At 41.4% G+C, this 23,137-nt stretch overlaps 1 protein-coding gene across 7 annotated transcripts in view; it reads left to right on the forward strand.

The window, feature by feature from the left end:
- MACROD2 (mono-ADP ribosylhydrolase 2) overlaps positions 1–23,137 on the forward strand; it is a 3,459,957-nt gene that overhangs the window by 2,444,486 nt on the left and 992,334 nt on the right. For all 7 annotated transcript variants that reach the window (XM_077485921.1, XM_077485927.1, XM_077485924.1 and 4 more), the window contains exon 7: positions 9,753–9,783. In XM_077485921.1, the coding sequence (XP_077342047.1) occupies positions 9,753–9,783 (31 nt within the window). The remainder of the gene's footprint in view (positions 1–9,752; positions 9,784–23,137) is intronic.

The raw sequence follows: 23,137 nt of genomic DNA on the forward strand, positions 1-23,137 counted from the left end.
TGTATTCATTTCTTTCATTTGGATGACGTGATGCAATAGTTTGAGTCTTTTGTTAATGTTTGAAGCATCTCAATTAAAGTAACAACATAAAGAATGATCCACATTGATTTGGATCCATTTCCTTTTTATGTTGCATTAACATTTTTCATTACTATACATATGAAATGGAAACATATTGCAATAAGTACGGTAAGGTATAAAAGTGAAATAAAACGATGATTCCTATTTATTGGCTTGGGTTAGACGGAGGTGGATTAATTAGAATCTGAATCGCAACATTGTGAATGATTCTTAACGTAATTGTGTTCCATTCATTAAGTTATGATTCGGAGATTCTGATGGATCTACCTGCATCCAACCCAAACAGAGTGCATAATAAATCTCCCAAAATAACTTGTTAAAACGAATATAGGCCAACTTCCAGAGAAAATTGAGTACTGTCCGTGATACTTTTTTTTATTTGCACTAACATATAATTTTTCATGGATGAGCTTTTGGCATGTGTCCCCTTCTTCAAGGTCCAAGCAGTAGTGAAGAAGACCTTGAAGAAGGAGACACACCCTAAAACTCGTCCATGAAAAATTATATGTTAGTGTAAATAAAAAAAGTATCACTGACAGTACTCAATTTTCTCTTTCACAATTGCACTAAAACGGCTACAATCACCTCAAGTAAAATAACTTCTGAAATACAAATCCATTTGGAACAACAAATATATAAATAAAATCCAAATATACACAACAAATCTTAATATACAAAACAAATTCTGAAAACAAATCATTCTAACATAACGAATATGATAAAACAAAATGAGTAACTTAACCGCTTTCAGACCGGGCCATTTTGCTGGCTTAAGACCAGACCACTTTTTGCGATTCGCCACTGTGTTGATTTAACTGACAATTGCGCGGTTGTGCAACGTGGCTCCCAAACAAAATTGACGTCCTTTTTTTCCCCACAAATAGAGCTTTCTTTTAGTGGTATTTGATCACCCCTGCGGTTTTAATTTTTTGTGCTATAAAAAACAATAGAGCGACAATTTTGAAAAAAACGCATTATTTTTTTACTTTTTGTTATAATAAATATCCCCCAAAAATATATTAAAAAACCTTTTTTTCCCCTCAGTTTAAGCCGATACATATTCTTCTACATATTTTTGGTAAAAAAAATTGCAATAACTATTGATTGTTTGCACAAAAGTTATAGCGTTTACAAAATAGGGGATAGTTTTATGGCATTTTTATTAATAGTTTTTTTTTACTAGTAATGGCGGCGATCAGCGATTTTTATTGTGACTGCGACATTATGGCGGACACATCGGACATTTTTGACACATTTTTGGGACCATTGTCATTTATACACTGCAATCAGTGCTATACAAATGCACTGATTCCTGTGTAAATGACACTGGCAGTGGAGGGGTTAACCAGGGGGTGGCAGTGTAGGGGTTAAGTGTTCCTAGGGGCGTGTTACTAACTGTGGGGGGCTGGGTTTTGTGTTAGTGAACGCTGATCTCTGCTCCAGTCACATGGAGCAGAGATCAGCGTCACTTGTTGCTAAGCAGAACGGGGAGATGCTGTTTACAGCGTCATCTCCCCGTTCAGCCTCCCCGTGAGACGATCGCGGGTATCCCTGCGGTGATCGGGTCCACGGGACACGGTGACCAGACTCACGGGATGGCAGGGCAGCATATAGAAATGGATGTACCTGTACGCCAATATGCCTGCCCGTGCCATTCTGCCAACGTACATCGTCGTGCGCCGGTCGGGAACTGGTTAACAAATGGAGCTGAAATTAAACACATTTTTTGGCATGCACATTTATACGAGTTACTATAAATTCATAAAGTCCCATTCTGCAGAAAACACTGAGACTGGTTGGGTGCATTTGATGCCGCTGCAATGCTGGGAGGGGCAACACAGGCTTATATACATTGCCATGGCTGTTAGTCTAACATTGCTTGTGACAGCAATAGTAACAAAAGAAATGACTTCACCAGTTAGCTTTGTCTCTATTGTCCAATCAAAGGCCCTCGACCAAACTGTATTGCTATAACTGCAGTGAGGGAATTTGAGATTGGAGGCCTAGCTATGCTTTCTGACTCGTGTGCCTAAATATCTAGCTTGGATGAATGGAATAAATTTTTTTTCTTTGGTAGGAAAAGAGTTCAGAGATATATATTTCAACCTTGAATTTAGCTTTTTTCTGCAGTTCTGCTTTAATAAGCACCCTTTTAATTCTTTTTAAGAAAAAACACTTTACTAAATTATAATAAATTGCTGCTGAAAAAAGATAGATAACTCTGCACAGAGTGTTAGTTTTTATTATAAGTATACTTTGTAAAAATCTCATGTAAACACATTTCTTTGTATTTTAGATTCTAGCTATCTGATGTAGTAACAGCGGATGACTCCGGCATGCTGGAATTGTGTTTGACAACTTGTAAAACATTTTTTAATGAAATACACTTAGCAATTTGTCCACACTTTTATGATCTGTTTAGTATTCTTGAATGCATGCGTGAGTGTCTCATATATTATTAATAGTGCCCACTTTCCAGTGTAACATAACTTAAATCTTCCTGCAAATATAAAATCATGTTCACTAATGGTAATTACTCAAAAGGCAGAACTCAGAGTCAAGACAGTAATTATGTTTGAGACCATGTAGGGTCATATACATATAAGAAATAATATTGCATTATACAAATTACAAGGCAAAGGACAGTTGGCACACTGTTCATTTTGAAGGCTCTGTTTGCTAGCAAAGACTTGCTGAAAGGTGTGCTTAATGATATTCCAAATTTGTTAGCCTATTTGAAAGTAGATATTACTCTGGAATGCTGAAGTATAGAAAATAAAGTGTAGCGCAGTACTCCCTTGGGAGCTGCTGGGTGTGTTCATACCTTTCTGTTAACTTGCTCTGCTGTTCCACCCCTGCATGAATTCCATAAACAGCTGACAGTCCATGATAACTTTTAGGAAAACTTTTATTACTTGCTTGGAGAATGTTACATAGCAGTTAGAGAATATGAGTTGCCGCTAACACTTTGGTTCCTAATTTTGTCCTATGTCCTTTCCTGTAGTGAACTGATCAATGCCCCTCTGAAACACATTGGGGTATGTGAATGTTAGAAGCTCCAGGCCTCACCTGCCTATCTTGACTCCTGCAATACTCCCGGAGTCAGCTCAGGAAAGTCCTTGATGTATAAGCACTGCTGGGTTGCGCTCCCTTTGCTCTCTCCCATTGACAGTCCATGATTGCCACAGAAGGTCGATCCCAGTTTACACTGTCCTCTTTTCAGTTACTTCTTCCTCCACATGGTTGGGTAACATCCCAGGCTGGGATGCCTGGGCCACTCCTGCAGATTGCATTGTGGCTGCTGATCCAGCACTGAGGTCTCTGAACCCTCAGGCCTTCAAGTCCACTCCTGCTATCCAGCGCTAGGGTCTCTGAACCCTCAGGCCTTCAAACCTGCTCCATGTTCGCTACATCTTTCCTCCTTCTCTGCTTCCAACTCCTCCCATGAACCACTCTGAAGCATGTGGCCTCCAGCTTATATGCGAGTCCTGCCCATGCCAATGCAATTTAATGATTGGTCCAGGGCTCTCCATATAAACTGCTTGCACCCCAGTCCCAAGTCCACCTCCCTTCCAGAACATTTCCAATGGAAGGTACAGAGGGATCTTTCTGGGTCAGAAGGTAGATGGCCACACCTCCCTCTACTCTGCCACTCCCCTCTCCCAAAACAAACAACCAGGCCTAAAAGTGTAAAGCCCTGGTAAAATTTACCTAAAACGTACCCTATCTAAACCTATTTAGCACCCACCTAAATGTGGTGGGCGTTACAAAAGTATTACTAAAGGCAAAGCTTTTTCTTTTAGGCTCCATTCACACTTGTGCGACTTGTCATGTAACTTTGAACATCAAAGTCACATGACAAGTCATTCCCCATGTTTTCCAATGATAATCATACATATAGTTGCAGCGACTCCAAAGTAGTTCATACACTACTTTAGTAAAGCTTTCATGCAACTTGAAGGCCAAAGACTTCAATGTGAACCCTCAAAAAATGTGTACCTCAATGTTATACAATGGAAGAGTTGTGCAGCAGTTGTCCATTATTAGTGGTCAAAGCCAAAGTAGTATCCAAATCACACCCATTCAAAGTTGCACTTCAAAGTCAGTGCAACTTTGGAGTCGTACAAGTGTGAATGGAGCCTTAGATTTGGCTGAGTGATGAGGAGTTTTAATTGCTGTCGTGTCCCTGTTGAGGAGATTTATCCTCTTCAAATGTTTTGATCACAATTGACAATGGGAATAAAAGTGAGGTGAAATTTAACATTTTGAGTTGCCATCAGAACCAGTGGCGGTCCGTCCCCTCTCTCCACTCCACTCCCCTATATGGTAATGGATAGATTCATGCATAGCATGAATCTATCCATGGCCACCTCGGTCACCCTCTATTTATGCGCCCGGCCCCTTTCAGGCCAACGGGTGCATGAATTACAGCAGCAGTTTTTTTTAATCACCTGATTAGAGCCAGAGGCTCTAATAGGCTTCAAAATTGGGTGGGCTTGGGACGCAGAGAATGCACTCTGATCCCAAGCTAGTGTGAGAGCTGTTTTCCAAAGAGAAGACTCTCGATTGGCTGCAGAGAAGGGGGGGGGAAACGGAAGCCGCCATGATGAATCAGAGAAAGAGAGGCTGCAGGAGAACAGCAAGAGAATGGGAAGCTGCCAAGCAGGAGAAGCCGCCAGTGATGGGGTAAGTGCCGACTGATCGACTGACCCAGGGGGGAAGCATACTCTTTTCTGCCCCCCCAAAAAAATGTCTACCGGCAGCCACTGATCATAACAGGGATAGAGGGGAAATCCACTTCCCATGCTAATGGTCTAACAAGAAATTTGAATATTGTTGGAAAGACATCCTCTTACTTTCTGCTTAGTCTACAGGACAGGGAGTGAAGGTAAATCTCTCCAAAGAGACAAAGATGGTGAAAAAATTCATAACACAGGTTTAAACCCTTCCCTACTCTAAGAAAGAATGACTGTATATGTACTTATTGTCGTATATATTTTCACAGGTTGCAGGGTATCTGATTAGTGTTGCCTTATGCCGCGTACACACGAGGGGACTGTATGGCATACTTAGTCAGTCATACAATCCGACGGACAGTCCGTCATACTTTCGACTGAACGGACTTGACCACACACGGATGCACAAACAGTCCGTCGAAAGCTTGCGCGATGACGTGTACAGCACGTACGACGGGACTAGAAATAGGAAGTCCAAGACACAGCAAAGCCCCCTTCCGCCGTGTAAATCCTTTCTGGGCATGCGCCATTCTTAGTCCGTCGAACTAGCATACTGACGAGCGGATTGTCCGCTGAAACCAAAGTACGACGGACAGAATTTCGAAAAATCCGAAATACTTAGTACGCCAGACTGCACGCTGAAAAAGTCCGCTGAAGCCCACACACGAGCGGATTGTCCACTGAAATGTGTTTCGACGGACTAAGTACGACATACAGTCCGCCCGTGTGTACGCGGCATTAGAGTGTAGACCAATGGTTATCAAAATGTGAAGTGTGCAGGCTGCAGCAGATAGCTTTGTCCTTTGGGTGCTTGGTACTAGACACATGCAATCTGTTTCGTACAACTCTAAATTTGGCCGAATTTTGCATGTCCAAATAAAAAAATAACAAATGTCAACTAATACGAAAGACATTATAGGAAATATAACGAATGAATTCGACACGATTCAGTAATTTGTTAAAGATCTAATGAAACAAAAGGTCAACTCAAAGTAAATCTTACAGTCCAATCAGCTGATTCATTTTGTACTGGAGGTTGGATTACTAGCAAAGTGCAATCCTAAGAAATGACTGAGAAGGATGTTGCATTATATTTGAGCCGAGGAGAAGAGACATTGTCATTGTGTGTGTTAATAGATTCAATAAACAAAACAACTTTCCAAACTACAAATCATTATCCCAAATATATATACATACATAAATATCAAATTTCAACTAATACGAAATAAATTATAGTGGATATAACGAATAAATTCAACATGATTCGAGATTCAGTATAACAAATATCGACACTCTACAGAAATAACAAATTATCCGAAAACAAATTAACGCAACATAACGAATATAACAGAGCGAAATTATATATTTTTACGAATTATGACAAAACTAAACTAAACACAATTTTACGCTGTGCACAAGTCTACGTGGTACTGAAAATAAGAAAACAAATCTAACCATCATATTTTAGAACATGTAAACTATAATAAAAGAATTGATGTGAGTACACTAGCTGCCCCAGTGTTTTGCCCATACAGGAGGAAGGGATTTACACCCATGTTTGTACTGTGAGCTAAAGGACATCTACCTTTCACCAATACAAGGATTTACAGTGTATTGATTGATTCAGTTGGTGATGAGAATTGGGCAGGATATATTTAAGCCGGTGATCCATCATACAAGAGAATCGGTCTTCTATCTGTATCACTTATCGTCATTTCTATATGTTTACAGTGAACTTTCACCCTGTTTAGATCAAATTTTCTTCCCTATTGCTATATGAAGAAATATTTTTCTATTTAAGGTATAGCAAGGTCCCCCACACGGCATGATGGGTTGTGTTTTAGAGGGGTTGACTAGCACCATGGAATGTGTTTATCTTTATTTGTGTATGTAATTAAGAGCATTTTTTTTTTTACTTTTTGTCTGTGAGATAACTGTATTTTAAATAATTATTATATTATAAATAAAAAGGGGGGTTGTAGGCCCGTCTAGGTATTTTTGATTGTGTGTAATATAATTTATGTTATTGGGGTCTGCATCCAATTCAGGCTCCCACTAACCAGCAAATGCTTTCAAACTTGCAGGCAGTGGCCATAGTTGCAATCTTTTTTACATTTCACAGATGTACATTTTGACTTGTAGTTTATCTCCTCCTTGTAACTCATTTTTACATCATGTGACTATTGAGGAACCACTATTTTAGTACATTGCAAAATAATTTGCTTTTGGCATTAAAGTCTGTGTCTGATCACAATAAAATAAAGCACATTTTGTTGCACAAATAGGATACATTCTTAACCACAGACAAACCACTAAAGTAGGTACCACATCCCTTAATTTGAATAAATATGGGAGGATTTGTGGGATTTTTGAGGTGCAAATGTTGATACGGTGATCCAGAATGATAGTATAATATTCTTTTATTTAAACAATGATCAAAATGTGTCTAAAAATCGTTATACAACAACTACAGTGGTGTGAAAAAGTGTTTGCCCCCTTCCTCATTTCCTGTTCCTTTGCATGTTTGTCACACTTAAGTGTTTCGGAACATCAAACCAATTTAAACAATAGTCAAGGACAACACAAGTAAACACAAAATGCAATTTGTAAATGAAGGTGTTTATTATTAAAGGTGAAAAAAAATCCAAACCATCATGGCCCTGTGTGAAAAAGTGATTGCCCCCCTTGTTAAAACATACTATAACTGTGGTTGTCCACACCTGAGTTCAATTTCTCTAGCCACACCCTGGCCTGATTATTGCCACACCTGTTCACAATCAAGGCATCACTTAAATAGGAGCTGCTTGACACAGTAAGGTCCACCAGAAGATCCTTAAAAGCTACACATCATGCCGAGACCCAAAGAAATTCAGGAACAATTGAGAAAGAAAGTAATTGAGATCTATCAGTCTGGAAAGGGTTATAAAGCCATTTCCAAAGCTTTGGGAATCCAGCGAACCACAGTGAGAGCCATTATCCACAAATGGCGAAGACATGGAACAGTGGTGAACCTTCCCAGGAGTGGCCGGCCGCCCAAAATTACCCCAAGAGCGCAGCGACGACTCATCCAAGAGGTCACAAAAGACCCCACAACAACGTCCAAGGAACTGCAGGCCTCACTTGCCTCAGTTAAGGTCAGCGTTCATGCCTCCACCATCAGGAAAAGACTGGACAAAAATGGCCTGCATGGCAGAGTTCCAAGGAGAAAACCACTGCTGAGCAAAAAGAACATCAAAGCTCGTCTCAATTTCTCCACAACACATCTTGATGATCCCCAAGACTTTTGGGACAACATTCTGTGGACCGATGAGACAAAAGTGGAACTCTTTGGAAGGTGTGTGTCCAAGTATATCTGGTGTAGAAGGAACACTGCATTTCATAAAAAGAACATTATACCAACAGTAAAATATGGTGGTGGTAGTGTGATGGTCTGGGGCTGTTTTGCTGCTTCAGGACCTGGAAGACTTGCCGTGATAAAAGGAACTATGAATTCTGCTGTCTACCAAGAGATCCTGAAGGAGAATGTCCGACCATCTGTTCGTGTACTCAAGCTGAAACGAACTTGGGTTCTGCAGCAGGACAATGATCCTAAACACACCAGCAAGTCCACCACCGAATGGCTGAAGAAAAACAAAATGAAGACTTTGGAGTGGCCTAGCCAAAGTCCTGACCTGAATCCTATTGAGATGTTGTAGTATGACCTTAAAAAGGCCGTTCATGCTCGAAAACCCTCTAATGTAACTGAATTAGGACAATTCTGCAAAGATGAGTGGGCCAAAATTCCTCCAGGACGCTGTAAAAGCCTCATTGCACGTTATCGCAAACGCTTGGTTGCAGTTGTTGCTGCTAAGGGTGGCCCAACCAGTTATTAGGTTTAGGGGGCAATCACTTTTTCACACAGGGCCATGATGGTTTGGATTTTTTTTCACCTTTAATAATAAACACCTTCATTTACAAATTGCATTTTGTGTTTACTTGTGTTGTCCTTGACTATTGTTTAAATTGGTTTGATGTTCCGAAACACTTAAGTGTGACAAACATGCAAAGGAACAGGAAATGAGGAAGGGGGCAAACACTTTTTCACACCACTGTACATAAAGTGTAATCCTTACGGGTACAGCAAATTAGATGGAGTTCCCAACATGTTTCGCCCATAAACTGGGCTTCCTCAGGGGATGCTGTCCACTTGAAGTATAAACCTTCCCAGGCTTTGACAAACTTTTATATATTTTATATACTACAATCAATGATAATTTAGGAAATCTGCAAACACTACAGAAAACCAAGAACTACAGGTGGCCATAAGAGGCATTCAATGACCAGAAACAATAGTCTGCAAGGATGCTCAACACCCAGGGACATAGACTCTCCAAAGCAGGGTACTCACATCTAGAACTGGTGTCCTGCAATGGCGCGTGTGTCCCTGTGGTTCCATTCTATTACACATTTTCCATGTTTCCTTTTATAAATGCTGTTGGTATAGGAACATACTTGTTGATCTTTCTATAAATGAAGTGACTATTTATCTTTCTGTAGTAAACTGACAATGTTGCCTTTGCTGCATTGAAATTCTAGTGTTGTCAGCCTTACCCAGGTCTCTGTTGCTGGAGAACACCCCCCTCTCCTTAACCCTATAACACACAGGGGATTTGTTCTGTAGTCCTGCAGGGGATAACTTGGGCAGGGTCACAACACTGTTTGGGACTCAGAGTTTAATACAACAGAATTCTGGGGGGGGGGGGCAATTTTTCAGTATTTACAGCATTTTTTAAGAAACATAGCATGGGGAAATGTGCATACATTGCTAATATGCACTCTGTATCTTTGCCATAACCTATTAAAATTGACTGCTTTTTCAAGTTGTTCACAGTGGTGCTGTCAAGACTATAGCTATCATTAATAGAGGTAACACATGTCTTTCTGTTTACATTTCAGGCTTTTCCCTGCATTTCTACAGGAATTTATGGTAAGAAATATGTTTCCTCTGAGTATTGTAGAATAGCTGAATAATTGCTTTAGTCTGTGAATTTTAAATCTGTTCCAAATATTTTCACTGCTGTTTATTAGATGACACTTGGGCCAGTGTACGTTCCATAGTATACCAATGCTATTAGACTATTCTCCATGAGTATTAAGAACCACCAAGGTCTTATTTAGATTTTTGACATATATGGAAATGCAGATTCTAAGATTCTGATTTGTGTGGTTAAATATAAAGTAGAAGAAATAATGTAACTTAAGATCGACTATATTACCACAAGTATTAGGACACCTGTCTTTACAGGCACATAAATTTTAATGGCATCCCAGTCTTAGTCTGTAGGGTTCAACCTTTGCAGCTATAACAGCTTCAACTCTTCTGAGAAGGTTGTCCACAAGGTTTAGGAGTGTGTCTATGGGAATGTTTAACTATTCTTCCAGAAGAGCATTTGTGAGGTCAGGCACTGATCCTGGAAGAGAAGGCCTGGCTCACACTCTGCACTCTAATTCATCCCAAAGGTATTCTATCAGGTTGAGGTCAGAACACTGTGCAGGCCAGTCATGTTCCTCAACCCAAAACTCACTCATACATGTCTCTATGGACCTTGCTTTGTGCACTGGTGCGCAGTCATGTTGGAACAGGAAGGGGCCATCCCCAAACTGTTCCTACAAAGTTAGGAGTATGAAGTTGTCCAACATGTCTTGTTATTCTGATGCCTTAACAGTTCTCTTCACTGAAACTAAGAGGCCAAGCCAAACCCCTGAAAAACAACCACACAACATAATCCCCCCTCCACCAAATGGTTTGGACCAGTGCACAAAGCAAGGTCCATAAAGACCTTGATGAGCGAGTTTGGGGTGGAGGAACTTGAGTGGCCTGCACTGAGTCCTGACCTCAATCCGATAGAAACCTTTGGGATGAATCAGGCCAGAGACTGCAAGGGAGGTCTTCTTGTCCTGACCTGACAGATGTGCTTCTGGAAGAATGGTCAAACATTCCCATAGACACACTCCTAAACCTTGTGTACAGCCTTCCCAGAAGAGTTGAAACTGTTATAGCTGCAAAGGGTGGGCCAACTTAATATTGAACCCTACGGACTAAGACTGGGATGTCATTAAGTTCATTTGCATGTAAAGGCAAACCGTTTGGTAATATAATGTATATACTGTGTATAAGGAAATGTTTTTATGGTGTTACGTGTTAAAGAAATTCACCTGTATCAATTCATGTTAATGTTCTAAAAAAATGTATATTTGTTTATTACATACTCAGGCTTATATATTGTTTATTTTTAATGAGGAATACTGAGCAATAACAGAGGAATACAAAGCTGCCTCTACTATTTATTATCTCATAATGTATTATAATAATATACAAATAATGAAAAAGCAGGCATGTAAACTATGAAGGTTATTTAAAAAAGTAAACCTTGCAATAAAGCCTTGAAATAGGTGCTATCAGAAAATACTCTAATGCCCTGTACACACGGTTGGACTTTTCAACGGAAAACGTTGCAATCGGATCGTGTTGTCAGAACATCTGATCGCGTGTGGGCTCCATCAGACTTTTTCCATCGGAATTTCCGACACACAAAGTTTGAGAGCTGGATCAAAAATTTTCCGACAACAAAATCTGATCGTTTAAATTTTGATCGTGTGTAGACAATTTCCGACGGACAAAGTGCCACGCATGCTCAGAATAAATTACAAGATGAAAGCTATTGGCTACTGGCCCATTTATAGTCCCATTGTACATGTTCTACGTCACCATGTTCAGAACGATCGTATTTTCCAACAACTTTGTGTGAACGTGTGCACGCAAGCCAAGTTTGGGCCAAAATCCGTCTGAAAAAATCCGACAGATTTTGTCATTGGAAAGTCCGACCGTTTGTACAGGGCATAAATATTGCCTTGTGATCTGTGTGTTAGTGTTGATGTAAAAGGACCATTTATTTTTCATGTATAGTTTTCAAGCATATGTGTACTGTATATTCGGGTAGCTGGATCTGCATGGCAAAAGTCACGGGTTCTCATTAGCTGCTCAAGCAGTTCTAGGAACGTCTGATTGGCAGGAGTTCTGTGGCTGTGGCCTCTGCCATTTCCCATAAATCTTGATGAAAGGGTTTTTGCCTTTTTAGATGAAATTGAAAAATTCATTTAAGGAGTACAGCAACATAATGATTGCTTTTTTTATCACACGCTGATATATGTTTCCAAGATGTAAATATATTCAATTTATCTCATCTTAATAGTTTCATGCTATCGCTGACTGGAAAAATTCGTATGCAGTCAGACTGTGTCGGTTCCCATTACAAACACATGTGTGCTATAGTTACTAATTGGATAGTTAATATGTTGAGTACTCATCATCACTTATAAGAGCAGTATTGAACCCAAAAAACAAAAATGTAATATATTTCAGTTTACTAATCCTTAAAGTGGTTGTAAAGTCTCATGAATTAATTACTTTGATCCTCTCTGTTTTAGGTCCCTGTTCAGTACAGTGTGTGTATTTTTCTAAAATTATGATGCTAAATACTTTCTTTGCAGAGCCCTGTTGTCCTGTCATGTGATCTCCCTCTGCTTTCCTTCTGGAGTCAGTGAGTAGAGAGGGAGGGGCTTGGCTCTCCCTCTGATGAATGCAAACTAGCAGAGGGAGGCCACTTCTCTGCAAAGCAGGGCTCTGAAAAGAAGGTATTTTGCATTATCATTTTAGGAAAACACACACACTGTACTAAACAGGGACCTAAAACAGAGAAGATCAAAGTCATTAATACATGTTTCTTTACTCTACAAGTACTGGAGCAGCTGTAGGGAACAGAATTACACAGGCATGAGAGGAGAGGATTGGAGAGAGGGGAGGGGAGGAGATCGGCTCTCGCAAAGACTATGGAAAGAAGAGAGGAAGGGGCGATGCTGAGGAGATGGCTTGATGACAGAGGCACGTAAACTGGCCACGCGATCAGCAGCCATAATAAATGTGGTCAGTTTACAGAGGGGAAGACAGGGACAGGCAGGATTAGCCAGGTATTGTACAACACAGAAAGGGACAATTGACATGGAAAAAGCAATCTTGTGCCTTAAAGGTATGGGGGCATGCTTTTATTTATTTTTTTGTTTTTTTTATGCCAACCATACACGGTACTAATTTCGAAAGAATTTTCTCTTTTGAAAATCGTATCTAAGAATTCTCGTACGAATTTCGTACCATTAGTGGGCTGCAGCAACAGCCGATTTTCATGCAGAAATGAAATTTGAGGAATCAGACATGTTGGAAATTTTATGAAAAACTTTCTAATCAATGATGGGAGAATCGTGTGAGAAATGTAATAAGAAAAGAAAATTTACAGAGTGAAAAGAAAATTTCCGGCCATGAAAATTCTTTTCTGTAGCAACATGAAGTGAAATTGAAGGGTTGGTCAGCTGAACTTCGAAAATCAATGGTGGCATCATAGGATCACAAAAAAATGAACGATTTTGAAAATAAAATGTGTTCGAAATTTGACCATGTATGGCCTGCATTAGGGTTACAACCACTTTAACCACTTCAGCCCCGGAAGATTTGGCTGCTCAATGACCAGGCTGTTTTTTGCGATAGGACACTGAGTCACTTTAACTGACAATTGTGCGGTCGTGCGGCGCTGTACCGAAACAAATTTGACGTCCTTTTTTTTCCTACAAATAGAGCTTTCTTTTTGTGGTATTTGATCGCCTCTGTGGTTTTTGTTTTTGTGCTAAAAACAAAATAAGAGCAACAATTTTGAAAAAAACACAATATCTTTTACTTTCTGCCAAAAAAAAAGAACTTTTTTCCTCAGTTTAGGCCGCTCTGTATTCTTCTACATATTTTTGGTAAAAAATATTGCAATAAGCGTATGTTGATTGGTTTGCGCAAAAGTTATAATGTCTACAAAATAGAGGATAGATTTATGGCATTTTTTTTATTATAATTTTTTTTACTAGTAATGGCGGCGATCTGTGATTTTTATTAGGACTGTGATATTGCAGTGGACAAATTGGACACTTTTGACAAATTTTTGGGACCAATGACAATTATACAATGATCAGTGCTATAAAAATGCACTGATTGCTGTAAAAATGTCACTGGCAGGAAAGGGGTTAACACTGCTCTGGGTACTGTGGGCCCCTAGTGGAAAAAGGGGAAGCAACGTAAAGTAAAGTTGTTTCGCCCAGCCGTGCCATTCTGCCTCAGTAAAACTGCGGTGGCTGGTCGGCAAGCAGTTAAATGTTGTGGCAGCATTTTTTTTTTTTTCCTTTTCATTTCTTTCTATTTTTACCTGGTGGTCTATCCAGTAATACACTTCCTGCATACCTCCCAACTTTTTGAGATGGGAATGAGGGATACCTACTAGCAAAAGTATGTAGGCATAGGACACACACCCCCTTGCCCCTTTAAAGGAGAATTATACAAAAAAAATGATTAGTTAAACCCACAAGTGCTTTATTTTACCACTACTATTCCTTTATACTGGCTTTTTAAATTTTCAAAAGCAGCAGTTTAGAAATTGAATGAAAGGTTTAGCACTGGGAAACACTTTTTGAAAGATAAATAGTGCATTTTTTAATACAACTATATAGATCAGACCAAAATGAGGGACAAATGAGGAATAAAAAGGGACAGAGGGACTTTGTTCCAAATCAGAGACAGTCCCTCGAAATCAGGGACAGTTGGGAGCTATGTTCCTGTCCTAGGGTGTCTACACTCTGGATGTGGAGGAGCAACGGAGACAACTTTGAACAGTAGCATTGTCAGTCTGAAACAGTAGTGTTAGCCCTTGTACACACGGTCGGACATTCCGACGAAAAATGTCTGATCGGACCGTGTTGTTGGATAATCCGACTGTGAGTGGGCTTCATCTGACTTTTTCCGTCGGGATGTCCGACCAACAAAGTTTGAGAGCTGGATATAAAAATTCTCCGACAACATGATCCGATCGGACTTTGTCCGATCGTTTGTAGAGAATTCCGATCGGACAAAGTGCCACGCATGCTCAGATCAAATTCCTAGACCAAAGCTTTTGGCTACTAGCGTGAACGTAGTCCCGTCGTAACTAAAAAACGTCGTCACGTTACGAACAATCGGATTTTCCGACAACTTTGTCCAACCGTGTGTATGCAACACCAGTTTCGGACAAAATCCGTCTGAAAAAATCAGACGGATTTTGTTGTCGGAATGTCCGACCGTGTGTACAAGGGCTAAGATATACCAGCATATTTAGATATACTTGACTAATAAACGAAAGCCAAACTCCAGATAACACTTATTAAGCAGTTACAACGTTTTTTTCCCCTTTTGGTATAAAGATGTAAAAGTGTTCAAGGTTTGTCTAAACTCTGTAATGGCCACTTTAGCTGGACTGCTTGTTATGCTAAAAAAAAAAAAAGCAGACAATGATCAACAGGTGAAAGTAAAAAAAAAAAAGCCTAAAACCAGAAAACGAATGCAGCCATCACATTCAAGATTGGATACGCTGTAATGTAATAAATTCTTGTTTTTGGGTGTAATACTGCTTCTGGCAAGAGGTATTTTATTTTTTTTGTAATAGCTTTAAAACATCTCTTGTTATTCTGTAGTCCATATGCTGTGCTCAGTGTTTGCCAATTCTTGATGTTTAAGCTAAAACTAGTGTGCTAAGTAATTCATCATTGAGCAGGGCAGACTAAACTTTGAAGCAGCCTTATTGAAATTCACGCCTAATAAAAACAAACATCTTGGTCCTTTTAATCACAACACTCTTAAGTAGACTCTGTAATGGGGAAAATAAGAACACTGTCGTAGGAATAGAATGGAGGCATTTAGTGCCAGTTTTTGGCATTTCCTGAAAGTGCCATATTGCCTGCCCCTTTTTGCTTTCTGTGCTTTTCTGTTGGCCAGTGAGCTTGTCTGTCATAGTCATTGACCAATAGGGTGCTTTACAATAGAGGCAATCACTAACAAACTTGAAAGTGTCCATTAGTAAAACCTGGAAAAGCGAAGGCAGCCAATAATGATAAAATATGTAGACTACCAAGTTCTTCTTTTGAATTTTCTAATGGTTTGACTGATGTGTTGGAGTTACTGAACTGGAGGGATGATTTTCTTCTCATTTCACCAGCTGTGTGTTTGTTCTGTTCAGGGACTCATGAAGGCTAGAGACTACTGTGTGCTAGCATTATTAGAAGGTGACGAATAGCAACCTCTGGTAAATAATGTTTGCAGAGACTGCAGGTTACCCAATCAGGGCTTGAGTTTTCATCAATAGCTGTAGCGTTTGTGTGTGTGATGTCATCACGTGCCAGCGAGTCGGGTGACACCATGGCCGTTTGCTGCCGTTTCTAATCTGCCTTAATATAAGTGAAATTCTTGTGTTATGTTGGTTGTAAACTCCATTCATGAAGTTTGACCTAAGCACATCTATCTGTAGTGTCTACTTATCTCTCTCCAAAGCTCTAAGTGCCGTGTCTTTCTGCTGCTCCGTTCTTCTGTTATCAGCATGATAACTTCTGAGGAATTCTCCGCCACACTCAAGCTTAGAGGTAGATTAGCAGAGTGTCAGGCTACAGCTCTGCAACTTCCTTCATTCCTCTGCCTATGTGGAGTGCTGGTGCGTGACTTTCCTCCAATCAGCTCTCACAAAATGTAGGCCTAGACTCCCCTCCTACTGCTGAATGAGGAAGGATTTCTAACACCATCTGCACTTTGCGAAGAGTGTAGAAAGAGAAAGACAGCAGATATACATGTACAACTTATGTAGGAAGATTTGTACGATCTATGTGTATCGTCTGAGGCTGTTCACTTCACTGGGTATAGGAGAGGGTTTACATCCACTTTAATAAAAAGATGATCTGATTCTATTGCGCTATGAGACTTCTCCTTATTTGTACAGTACTTTACACTTGCCTTTGAGGATGGTGGCTTTCTGTTCCCAAAGCCTGGTTCATGTAGTCCATTGATGAGAGTGCACCATTGGAAGTTTCTTGTTAGTGAGAGTACTTATCTTGGAGGTGGAGTTTGTGCGTTTTTGATCTCTGTAATTCGAGATTGTTTCCATTTGCTAAGAGGCCCCTCTTTTTTTTCTTCTAATGCCGCGTACACACGGTCAAACTGTATGACGTACTTAGTCTGGCGTATTTTCCGCCAGACTGTCTGTCCGACTTTCCGAACGGGCTACTTGCCCACACAAGGCACTTTTTGAGCGGACTAATACGGCGTACTAAGTCCGCCGTACTATCCGCCCTACTTTTGAAATGAACGGACTCGTCCACACACGCGGAGGAAAGTCCGCTCATTTTGAGCGGGTCTCCAGGTAGGCGGGGCCCACGAAGGAGACGTCGCTGGCCCCGCCGCCTGGTATGGACTTAAAGGGAAACCCCAACGCCGAAAAAAATCGGCGTGGGGGTCCCCCCCAAGTCCACAGCAGGCCCTTGTCCGAGCACGCTACCCGGCCGGCCAGGAAAGGGGGGCGAGTGAGCCGGCCCCCCCACCCCAAAGCACCTTGTCCCCATGTTGATGAGGACAAGGGCCTCTTCCCGACAACCCTGGCCGTTGGTTGTCGGGGTCTGCGGGCGGGGGGCTTATCGGAATCCAGGAGCCCCCTTTAATAAGGGGGCCCCCAGATACCGGCCCCCCATCCTATGTGAATGAGTATGGGGTACAATGTACCCCTACCCATCCACCTGTAAAAAAAAGTACAAAAAAAACACAACACACGAGATAAAATACTTTATTGCACAGCTCCGGGGGTCTTCCATCTTCGGGGGTCTTCTCGCCGGACTCCTCCGCTATCTTCTTGTAGCTCTTTTGCTAGCGGAGGAGTCCGGCTTTCTTCCTCGCCGCGGCCCTCTTCTCCCGACTTCGGGGGTCTTGTCCCCCTCTTCGGTTCTTCTGCCGGGCCACCGCGCCTTCTTATAGCTCTTTTACAGGCGGTGGCCCGGTCTTCTGTCGCTGCCGCCGCCGCCTTCCATTCTTCTTCTTCTTCTTCTTCTTCTCCTTCTTCTCCAGGAGATGTTGACTCGACGCTCTCTCCGGCCACAATGCCAGGGACGCACTGCGCGGCCACTTATATAGGGACAAGGGGCGGTGTCACATGGCTTTATGTCACATGGGTTGGTCACATGGGTTAATGTCACATGGGGACTGTGACATCGTAAGGGGGCAGGGTCACCATGTGACACCAACCCATGTGACATAAAGCCATGTGACACCGCCCCTTGTCCCTATATAAGTGGCTGCGCAGTGCGTCCCTGGCATTGTGGCCGTAGAGAGCGTCGAGTCAACATCTCCTGGAGAAGAAGAAGAAGAAGAAGAACGGAAGGCGGCGGCGGCGACAGAAGACCTCTTCGGTTCTTCTGCCGGGCCACCGCGCCTTCTTATAGCTCTTTTACAGGCGGTGGCCCGGCAGAAGAACCGAAGAGGGGGACAAGACCCCCGAAGTCGGGAGAAGAGGGCCGCGGCGAGGAAGAAAGCCGGACTCCTCCGCTAACAAAAGAGCTACAAGAAGATAGCCCTCCTTTCCTGGCCGGCCGGGTAGCGTGCTCGGACAAGGGTCTGTTGTGGACTTGGGGGGGACCCCCACGCCGATTTTTTTTGCCGTTGGGGTTCCCCTTTAAGTCCATACCAGGCGGCGGGGCCAGCGACGTCTCCTTCGCGGGCCCCGCCTACCTGGAGACGCGCTCGAAATGAGCGGACTTTCCTCCGGGCGGGAAAAGTCCGCTCATTTCAAAAGTACGGCGGACTGGCATACACACGGCCGGATTGTCTGCCTGAAATGCGAGTACAACGGACAGAATTTCTAAAAAACCGAAATTCTTAGTACGCCGGACTGCACGCTGAAAAAGTCTGCTGAAGCCCACACATGAGCGGATTGTCCGCTGAAATGTGTTTCAACGGACTAAGTATGCCATACAGTCCGCTCGTGTGTACGCAGCATAAGGAGCACCTTTGAGCACTGAAGTGCTTTAGTCCCCATCAACTGCATATGGACTTCTTTTACTGCATTAGATATTGTCTGGTGGATTTTATTTCACTAAGAATTACTGCACATTTTTTCTTTTATTTGGACTTTTTTTTTTTATCACATTTGCAAAACTGTATATATTGTTTTTGTATTATTAAGAGCGCCAACATTAATTCATTGTTGTTTATGTTTGCTTATTTGCAATTATTTGTGATTGCGCATGTTAGCATTTATTTATGTTTTTTTAAATTTGCTTTTTTTTCCCACTCATTTGTGAATTTATTCATTTAAAGGGACAGCACACCTTTTTTAAGTTTATTACAATGACTGTAGAGTATCTGTGCACCCTCTAGTGATCTGGAAACACTATAACAAACAGTTTTTTGTTTTTTTAGCTGTTTCTCACATAAAATAATTCTTACTTACCTTTGTGCCAACAGGAGGAAATCAAACACGAGATGACCCATGTTTGAATGCTAACAGCTGATTTAGCTGATCTGTCTATATTAATTTAAGCAAATCTCATTTTAGATTATGAGGGGATTAAAGAGGCACTGTCATCACCCCCAAGCAAGAAAAAGTGTTTCTATTAAGGACCCCCCCACCCCGCTCCTCTACGCTCACCAGTACTCCTGCCTGTTCTGCCACCCACATTGAAATGGTTGGTGTTGGAAACAAGGAGGTATTGCTGTGCACAGCCTATTGCATTAGGGAGTGCACCCTAGAGCACAAACACATACGTGTGTGTATCAGTGGAGCAGTAGACTGTGTCGGTAGAGCAGAGATTGGTGGCAGTAGGGCAGTGGGCAGTGTCGGTAGTTTTTGTTTTTAATATTAGTTTTATTATTTTTTATAATTTTATTTTTTTATTATTTTTTTACAATATTATATTTTAGTATGTGTTTTTTTTACAATTTATTAAGGAGCCCTGTTGGGGGCCTTTGGTGAAATATCAAGAATCTAAACAGAGAGAAAACTACAGAGCTTCCCCAGTCCCTTTCTTTGCAGCCTCAGCTGCACTGGACAGTGAATGAACGGGGAGTGCTCTTTGCTGAGTGGCTTCTTGTTCATTCACAAACTGAAGCATGGTATACAGTTTACCATGCTTCAGTTAAGAGTGAACACAGAAGCAATCAGTACAGATCACTCATTGTGTTCATTAATTCATCTTGAAACATCCCCCATAGCAGCCAGCGGGAGAAGAGGGAAGCTGGCAGCACTGCAAGAGAGAGAACAGGGGACGCCAGGAAACAGGGGGGATTGGTACCACACAGGGTAATTGGGGTGTGCCCAGGCACACCCAGCACACCCTGTGCGCATGTTTATGCAGGGAGGTGCAATGATGTCACACTTCTGGTCAGGGGACAGTGCTCAAGCCTAGAAGCTGGGCAATGGACACAAACACGGTCACAGGAAGGAGGTCACATTCTTTTCTATACTTAAACATGTCAGTGGTGGAAGAAAAAGGAGCATTGAGGGAGAACTGGTAAGGTGTTCATCAATGTGAGAGTTGCAGAGCGCCCTTTTTAGAGATAAAGTCACTTTGTGCTGCATATGTAAAGTTACGGCTTCTCTATAAGAATGCCATACTCAGGTTTCTGTAGTGCTGAGCTGAAAATAAAAGAAGAATGTGTTGCTATGGGCAACAAGAAACTTCAAAATATCTGCACACTTTTCAGACAAAGTCTGTGACCTTAGTCTTATAAACTTATAACTGAAAAAAGTGGAAATATGTGATGGTATAGCAGTCTTTTCACCAAAATGCTGCAAGGTTGACAGTTGACCTGCTTGCTTTGTTGGAGAGGTGATATGTCCAAGTTAATTGCAATTGTACTCATAGCAGTTTTCAGATAGAAGGAAATCAAAAAGACAACCTTGTACCAAGGTTGTGAAGGTGGGAGAGGTTTAAACTAGCAAAGAAAAGTTAAGCTATTGCAATAATTATAGTTACAGGCTTCTTATTACCTTGAAAATAATGTTTTTCAAGGTATAATTTTTGCACATACTTAAACAAATGATCTTCAAGCATCAAACTCATATCACTCTTTGCTATACAACTAATTGTTAAGCCCCATACACACTATCAGTTTTTCTGCTGAATTTTTCCTTCAGGTTTACCAAAAACTATGTAGTGCAAGGGCCTTCCTGATTGCATACAAATTGAAACTCTTAAGATCTGATCTCATATTATATGGTTTTGGTAAATCTGAAGGAAAAAATCAGCAGAAAATCTGACAGCGTGTATGGGACTTTTGCGATAAAAAATAAACTTTTGCTTTGTCTGGAGATGGGCTTTTACCCAACATATTTTTGTTTATCATACGTTTTCAGTACAATAATGGGTTCTCTATTTAGTACGGCTTTATTTGATATTTATGTCTCTATTATGTACCTCCAAAATGTCAGGGACCGCTTGGTCAGTGAGGTGGAAGTACGCAACCTCAGACCACCGTTGATGCATATATGTGGCAGTTTGGCATTAAAGCCCACTTTTTCTGCTTATGCAGTCAGCAAGAGTTTGACTTAAAGTGGTTGTAAACCCTTTGCAAACACTTTAACCTACAGGTAAGCCTACCTCTAGGTGCTTGAAATATCTCCCAGACCTGCAGAGTCTAGTAGATATTTGCAAATTGCTGTACAGCGATTTCTTATGTGCATGCACCAGAGTTAGAAAGGGCACGCTGTGCCGTTTCTACCTTGGGTCATGCCGTTAAAGGCGGCTCCCGCTTGCATGCGCGGGAGTGACGTCACATAACTCCGGACAGTCACAGAGCCGGAGTTTGTGGCCCCGGAAAGAAGAGGGGTGAAGAATGGACGCTTGCTACTAGTGAGGAAGACGGGGACATTGAGGGCTTCTCCTGCAGGTAAGTGTCACATAATGGGCTGCTATGCGATGCATAAAGCTCTATTTGTGTGAACAAAATGATAAAATTTCGTTTCGGCACAGTGTTGCATGACCGCGCTATTCTTATTGAAATTGTAAGAGCGCTGAAAGCTGAAAATTGGCCTGGGAAGGAAAGGGGCGAAAGTGCCCAGTATTGAAGTGGTTAAAATGGGCACTTTTGATTTTTCATGTTAGCGTCCCATAGATTTTAACGGTATTCGGCAGCTTTTGAATTTGCCGTGAACACCGCATCATATTTGCTTTTTGACGAACACCCGATGTTCGAGTTGAACTTACATTCATCTCAAACATCTGGCTCATCCCTACTAAGAAGCTTCTTACAGCCACTGATCAGCACTGGTTATAGAAGAAGAACCACTCACCCTACATAGGAAACATTCCCAATCTGAATTTAGAATAAGATAGAATTAGTGGATTTTTTATTTATTTTTTTACTTTCGTACAGTTGCAGTATTTGCTGGAAAGAATTAGCTGTAGACTGATTTGACTCTAGGAGGAGCATACAGAGTGCTGGATATTGTCTGGTATGTTCATCAGAAGACCTTCCTATTCATCTTAAATCCTTCTTATACGCACACACATAACACAAGTCTTAACCTCCAGATAAACAGTTTATTTCCTTCCACCAGTATTTGCTAGACTTGATTTGCTAACAAGATAATTACCTTTGATGTTTCATTAACATTATTAGTTACCTTTAGGTCCCATTTCAATCATAAAACGTGTCCAAATGGTTCCTTCTAAAGAACATGTGGACTTGTGAACATGATGGTCCCTAATAGATATGTTCCTGAAAACCAGAGAACATTTGCTCAATACAGTTATGTATTCTCTTATCAGAAAACTATTTGTATGTCTGTAGGACCTACCTACATCCCTCTATCCTACCTTTTTCATCTAAAAAAAATTAGTTTGTTTGGAGCTTATCTCCAAGTGAACATGTGTCCAGTCAATGGACATTAAAGTATTTACATATTCTAAACAAGCTGTAAAAGCACTTTAAAACTATCCTCATTCGCTGTCTCTGTAGCTATAACCATTGTGGAGAAATTCATCTTTAAACATCACAACACTTAGGGCTGATTCACACTGCTGAGATGTGGGAACCCTGCAAATTCACTGTGGGTTCCCACATCGCATGCCTCCCTGTGGCAGTTCACATTACCCTATGCAAACTTCTGGGATTGTCAATTAAATGTTAAAGCGGAGTTCCACCCAAAAGTGGAACTTCCACTCATTTGTCTCCTCAACCTCCGATGCCACAGTTGGCACCTTTCGGGGGGAGGGGAGACAGGATAACTGTCTTTGACAGGTATCTTGTTCCCACTTCCAGGAGCCTGGGCCGCGGCCTGTGACATCACCACGGGGCTCCTTCCTCATCTCCCTGGTGCCGGTTCAGTAGGAGAGAGGAGAGTGGCCTCATGCATGTGCAGTAGGGTTCCCAGCGTGAAGCCGTAAGACTACACTGCCGGGTTTCC

This window comes from Lithobates pipiens, unplaced genomic scaffold (assembly GCF_037356315.1).
Source record: "Lithobates pipiens isolate NorthernLeopardFrog02 unplaced genomic scaffold, aLitPip1_a1.2 Scaffold_18, whole genome shotgun sequence".
Taxonomy (NCBI): Eukaryota; Metazoa; Chordata; class Amphibia; order Anura; family Ranidae; genus Lithobates; species Lithobates pipiens.